We start from the raw sequence: 6,702 nt of genomic DNA on the forward strand, positions 1-6,702 counted from the left end.
TGTGCAAGGCTAATTCCACAGAGGGACTTGGGTAAGATCGCTAGATCTGTCTAATTTTAATAGCTGCTGTGTCATTTTCCTCCTCACTGATGTGTTCACTTACAGCAGTGTATGAGTGTAACACCCAGTTTAGGGGTGTTATCAGATTCCGATGATTGCCAATCTGTAATGTCAAAATAATATCTCAGTTTAGCTTCAGTTCACCTTTCTCAAATGATGAGTAAGGCTCAGCACGTTTTATATGCTGAAGAACCATTTGTATTCCTTTTTCTGTGAGCTAATGTTAGCATTAACCATCTACCTTGCTTCTTGAATTGTTAATATTTTTCTAGTCCATTTTTAGGATTTTGTCGTATAATAGGAAGAGCTAGACCTCAGTCTGAGTTATGAGTTGCAAATATTTTGTAACTGGTTGCTTACTGCTTATGAGTTAGTGGTTAGTTCCCCACCCCACCCCCAGCTTCAGAAAGTTTTTTAATGTAGCCAAACATGAAATTGTTTCATGGTTGTATATTTTGAGCCATATGTTGAAAGGCAACCCCCCCAAGACTATAAAAACTCCTCTCCTGTCATCTTTGACACATTAGTATTTATTTCTTTATACCATCTAGGTGGTCCTTCTATTTCCTTTGTAAGTCATTTATTTCCTTTGTAAGTCTGCATAAGTAGCACAACACTTCACTCTGAAATGTAAAAATACTTGCCACATACAAATACCTTGAGATCCTAGCTGGAACGTAGAAAGGGCCTCATTTTGGGGCACCTGGGTGGCTAGTCATTAAGTGTTTGCCTTAGCTCAGGTCATGATCTAAGGTCCTGGGATCAAGCTTCGCGTCCTCGGGCTCCGTGCTCAGCAGGAAGGCTGCTTCTCGCTCTCCCACTCCCCCTGCTTGTGTTCCCTCTCTTGCTGTGTCTGTCTCTGTCAAATAAATAGATAAAATCTTAAAAAAAAAAAAAAAGAGAAAGAAAGAGGGGCGCCTGAGTGGCTCAGTGGGTTAAAGCCTCTGCCTTTGGCTCAGGTCATGATCCCAGGTCCTGGGATCGAGCCCCGCATCGGGCTCTCTGCTCAGCCGGAGGCCTGCTTCCTCCTCTCTCTCTACCTGCCTCTCTGATCTCTGTCTGTCAAATAAACAAATAAAATCTTAAAAAGAAAGAAAGAAAGAGCCTGTTTTCATCTCCTTACTATAGTTTAAAGAAATCAGTCTGATTAACCTGGTTGCTCTGTGAGAATGGCCTGAAGGATGCAAGAGTGGATGTTCCACAAATATTTTGGGGGTGTTTCCTACATTCCAAGCCTTCAGATGCTGGGGTACAGTGGTAAAAGTCCTTGCTTTATTCTAGTCAAGGAATCAAACAAGTGACCAAAGAGGTGTGAAAGGTCAGGTAGTGAGAATCATTATTAAAAAGTAAAGCAAGGGGCACCTGGGTGGCTCAGTGGGTTAAGCCGCTGCCTTCAGCTCAGGTCATGATCTCAGGGTCCTGGGATCGAGTCCCGCATAGGGCTCTCTGCTTGGCAGGGAGTCTGCTTCCTCCTCCTCTCTCTCTCTGCCTGCCTCTCTGCCTACTTGTGATCTCTCTGTCAAATAAATAAATAAAATCTTAAAAAAAAAAAAAGTAAAGCAAGCACTGGGTGTGGTGAAAAAATAATGAATACTGTTTTTCTGAAAATAAATAAATCAATTTAATAAAAAAAAAGTAAAGCAAGAAAAAGGATGGAGAGGGATGTTGACATTTTCTTTTTTTCTTTTTTTTAAAGATTTTATTTATTTATTTCACAGAGGGAGACCACAAGTAGGCAGAGAAGCAGACAGAGAGAGAGAGGAGGAAATGGGATCCCTGAGAGCCTGATGCGGGACTCGATCCCAGGACCCCGGGACCATGACCTGAGCCGAAGGCAGGGGCTTAACCCACTGAGCCACCCAGGCGCCCAATATTTTCTAAAGATATATCAGGACTAAGGGGGGCCTGGGTGGCTCAGTAGGTTAAGTATCTGCCTTTGGATCAGGTTATGATCTCAGGGTCCTGGGATCAAGCCCCGTGCGGCCAGTGGGCTCCCTGCTCAGTGGGGAGACTGCTTCTCCCCTTCCCTCTACTTCTCCCCTGGCTTGTGCACGTGCATGCTCTCTCTCTCTCTCTCTCTAGAGTAAATAAATAAAATCTCAAAAAAAAAAAAAAAAGAGATTTACCAGGACTGAGGGGGTGACATTTGAATGAGCAAAGGGAATGTGGTAGGAAATAAGAGGGAGAGTGGGCTTTGCTCAGAATGGGGAAGACTTTCCAGGCTGTGGGAGAGCTTTGGATTTTCTTCAAAGAGCGATGAAAAGTCACTGGAGGATTTTGAGTAGGTGTGCGGCATCCAGGACCTGTAAAAGTGCTGTCTGACCCCCTTATAGAGAATTGACTATAACTGGGCAAGAATAAAAGCAGACAGGCAAAGAAAAGAAAATTGCCTTGGACCGGGTGAGAAATGAAGACAGATTGGATTATAGTAGTGGCAGCGGGACAGAGAAAAATAAACCCATGTGAGAAGTTAGTAGGTAGAATGGATAAGACTTCCTGTTAGATTCTCTTTGAGGCTGAGGCACAGGGATCTATAAGGAATTCTTCCCAGGTTTATTGAACCCCTAAACACTGAAGTAGGAGCAGATATAGTGAACCTGAAGGATTATGATTTCATTTTGAGGCAGCCTGAAATTATGGTACTTGAGCCTTCCAAAGTGGAAGGAAATTTGTAGACGGGAGTCTGGAAGTCAGAATAGGGGTCTGAGACAGACTTGTAAAACTGCATGTCATCAGCCTACGGAGCATACCCTACGCTGTAAGAAAGGACCCAATTCTCACCCAGCCTCGGTGAGTCAGTACTCAGCTTATTCCTAGCTACTCTCTTGTGCAAGGCAATTTAGAGCTAGTTCTGTCTGACTTTCTATCTTCAAGGTCCATTCTAGAAGGGATGGTTACTAACTTCTCATTTTTTTGAATACCCAAAGCCAAATGTCCATCTTATTGAAAGTTAACCCTTGACTGGATGCTCCTGATACCCCCCTCACAGCTAGGCTCTTGCCCCTCGAATGCCAGAACCACAGCTAGCCACTACCCTATGCCTTGCCTAACCAGATGTCCTTCTTGTATATGACTCCTGATGATGGAAGTTTCTGGCGCCTGCCCTAGCGAAAGGAACCATGGAACTGTAAGCACTGCACAGGTAGTTAGTGCTTGATAGTTTCCAGGGCCTTAACAAATATGAGCTTCTTTTTTTCACAAACTTGAATATAATCCTAATACTAATCCTATGAGAGACGAGACGACAGTTAGTCTCAACATCAGGAACTCACCCCAAATCACAAAGTTGGCAAACAGCAGAGTCAGCATTCGAGCCCATATGTGTGACAAACTTAAGTTTGGGATTGAGGGAAGCATCCTTTCAAGAATTCAGTATTGGTGCAGAGGACCTCGTACTTTCATAGGTTTCCCAACTCTGGGAAAAGGGATCTTTTCACTGACATCTTGAACTTAACACTGTAGTGAGCAAGAAATTTCATCCTATGAATGAGGAACCTCAGCAGCAAGACCAGTGCAGTGTCCCCTTGAGCCCTTCTCTTCACCCACGTGCCATCATGTCCACCAAGCTTTGTCTCTGTGCTGGAGTCTCTGGCTCACTTGTGTCTCTGCAGCCACATGACCCACTCTCCTCACAGTGTGACAGCTGTTTGACATCTCTGTACTCTTGACATATCTGTTCCTTTGGGTACCTGTCCCTACTCACTTTTTCCACCTAACACATTGCTAGCCCTCAAAGTCCTGCTCAACCCCCCTTCTTCTTGGAAAGCTTCCCTGGTCAGGCAGTTACATTTGAATGTCCTTCACCTAGATGTTCCTAGCCAACTGTGCTTGGTGTCCTTTTGATGTCTTTGACTAGACTTTAGCCTCTGTGAAGCCACTGAGTCGTGTCCTGGCTGCTTGGCCTCTTCTCTTCCTGGGATACTGGCATTTGATACTGATACTTATGAGAATATCAGTCAGTTAGTTGGTAACACCTGAGGGCAAACCTGACAAATTTCACCTTTTCCTCACCCTTCTCCTGAAGTTTCCCTTTCCTCCACCACGAAAGGGATACTCCAGTGCTCTCACCTCCACACCCAGGCTACACCTGGAGTTGGAGCTTCGTTCCGATGTCTCGGTCTTTATTGGACAGAGGCAAATCTGAAATTGTTCTGAGGAGAGTGACCAGGTTAGTGAAGAGAGGTAAAAAAAAACTAGATGTCCAAACCCTGTCTTGAAATACCTGAAAGGTAAAATGTAGGAGAGAAACTTGATTCTACTTGCAAAGCACAAGGCTTAGAAATTATATACATGTATATTATATATTAGAGTATGGTATATATTATTTATAGATTATAATATAGATTATTATGTTATATGTAATAATATGTAAAGTAACATAAATATACTAATATAACATACTATATGTTATATATATAACATTTAACAATATTATATATTATATATCATAATATATTCTATATAATATTATAAATTATAGCATTGATCTTATCATTCAGGATAATTTCTAAATAGATGCCTTATGGGGACAGGGTGGCCTCCTGGGTGGCTCAGTTGGTTAAGCATCTGCCTTCAACTCAGGTCATGATCTTGGGGTCCTCAAACCCAGACCTCATCAGGCTCTCTGCTCAGTGGGGAATCTGTTTCTCTCTCTCCCTCCACTCCTTCCCCTTGCTCATGTCCTCTCTCTCTCAAGTAAATGAATAAGTAATCTAAAAAAAAAAAATAGATCCCTTTGGGGTAGTGAGACTTAAGTTGGTGGCTTAGCTCTGGGAACATTGAGTTACTGTCTGTCCCTGAAATTTTATGATTACGTGACTTGGATGAATAGTCCAGGGACAGATCACTGGTGGAGATCAACCAGTGCTTTCCACAGGAAATTGTACATGACAAAAGTTCCAGGATGTTTGTTGTGTTTCTGCTGGGCATAGTCTTTCTGGTCTGCTCAAGTAAGGGTGAGTCCTGGAAGTAGAGGGAGAGCTGTTATTGATTAAGAGATGGGCTGGGGAAGGGGAAGTTTCCACAGCTGGCTCTTCGGGCTTTGGCAGATGTGTATGAGGTTATGACAAAGAAGGCTTTTCTTTTTTTCCCCAGGTGAATTGGAGGAACATCTGAAAGGTACAACTATGACTAGTCTATAGTCCTTTGTAAACAGGTCATTTGTGACATGTTGAAGAGAAAAACCTCTCAAACTTCAGAGAGGGCTGTAATCCATTCTTACTCAATAACCTTGGGAGTTTTATCTCGTCTTGGATTAATTTAGTCCATTTTTTGGTGTAAGGAAGCTGAAATCTCTTTGTTCATTTCCCCTATGACTGTATGAGATCATCAGGGTAAATAATGGGCCCACAGAGCCTGGGTGGCTCAGTGGGTTAAGCCTCTGCCTTCAGCTCAGGTCATGATCCCAGGGTCCTGGGATGGAGCTCCAAATCAGACTCTCTGCTCAGCAGGTAGCCTGCTTCCCCCCCGCAACCCCCTGCCTGCCTCTCTGCCTACTTGTGATCTCTTTCTTTCTGTCAAATAATAAATAAAACCTTAAAAAAAATAAAGGGCCCATAGATAAATTTCCTGGGAACTCTGATCTTTTGAGATCATATGCAACAATTGATTCATGTCTGTATAAGTTATTGTTCAGAAGATTATCACAGAAGTCAATGGCCAAAGAAAGATTCAGAACCACCAGGCAATAGTAAGTTCCTATAGAGAAACCCACAGGCCTGGAGCATCTTCAGACTCCATCCTTTAAAGAGCTCTTTCTGTGTCTGGCAGAGATTACCAACACATGCTATAAATGTAGAAAATACCATCTTGGGTTGTGCTATGACACCATGAAGACCTGCACCCTAAAGGACCAACAATCCTGTGCTGTTGAGAACCTTTACTTCCTTACAAGAAAAGGTAACGTGGGGTAAAGAGTGGCCAAGAGATAACCACCTGTGCATGGGGGAGTGGGTGGCTGAAGACGGGGAAGTCCTGTAGAGGGAACAGCAAAAATGCATTATTCCCCAAGACAATATTGAGTAAAGGAAAGGTTGACGTCTCTTACCAGTTGGGGAAATACAGTCCATTCTCTGGTCAATAATGAGTAGATTCAGTCTTGTAGCTCATTTGGGCTCAGCAAATGGCTCTTGAAGCTTTGAGGAGAGGTTATTCCTCGGAACATGATAAGAGGAAGTGGAGTCATTACAATTGTGTACTCTCTCTTTCATGTCCTCAGGGCGGAGTATGTACTATTATTCTAAACTGTCATGTATTACCAACTGCGAGGACATCAACTTCCTGAGTTTTGAAAAAAGGACAGAGCTCATCTGTTGCAAACATAGTAACTATTGCAACCTCCCTGAGGGGGTCTAGCTCAACAGTTTTCCTGGACTGGCTCATTCTTCAACTCACCATTCCCTTTATCTCTTCCCCCAAACCTGTACTTGGATCTCCTCCTCCAACCAAGGGTAGAGTGAGAAAGCCAGCTGGTGAAAGTCATAAGGACAGAGAGTGGAGAGTAGTGAGTCTCATTAATGATGGAGGACTAGACCAGACTGACCTTTTGCAAATCCCTGTTGCTCACATCTGGCAGTATTGATTTCCTTATGATGGAAATAGAATTGCCGCAAATAGGATTGGGTTTGGAACTGGTTATTATCT

The 6,702-nt window shown here is 43.2% G+C and overlaps 1 protein-coding gene across 1 annotated transcript; it reads left to right on the forward strand.

Moving 5' to 3' along the window:
• Nucleotides 1-4,963: 4,963 nt before the first annotated feature.
• Nucleotides 4,964-6,414, forward strand: PATE2 (prostate and testis expressed 2). The gene is made up of 3 exons (XM_045080311.1): nt 4,964-5,009; nt 5,830-5,958; nt 6,278-6,414. The coding sequence occupies exons 1-3, from the start codon at nt 4,964-4,966 to the stop codon at nt 6,412-6,414; spliced, it is 312 nt and encodes a 103-aa protein (XP_044936246.1).
• Nucleotides 6,415-6,702: the final 288 nt, after the last annotated feature.

This window comes from Mustela putorius, unplaced genomic scaffold (assembly GCF_011764305.1).
Source record: "Mustela putorius furo isolate JIRA1106 unplaced genomic scaffold, ASM1176430v1.1 tig00000460_pilon_pilon_pilon, whole genome shotgun sequence".
Lineage (NCBI taxonomy): Eukaryota > Metazoa > Chordata > Mammalia > Carnivora > Mustelidae > Mustela > Mustela putorius.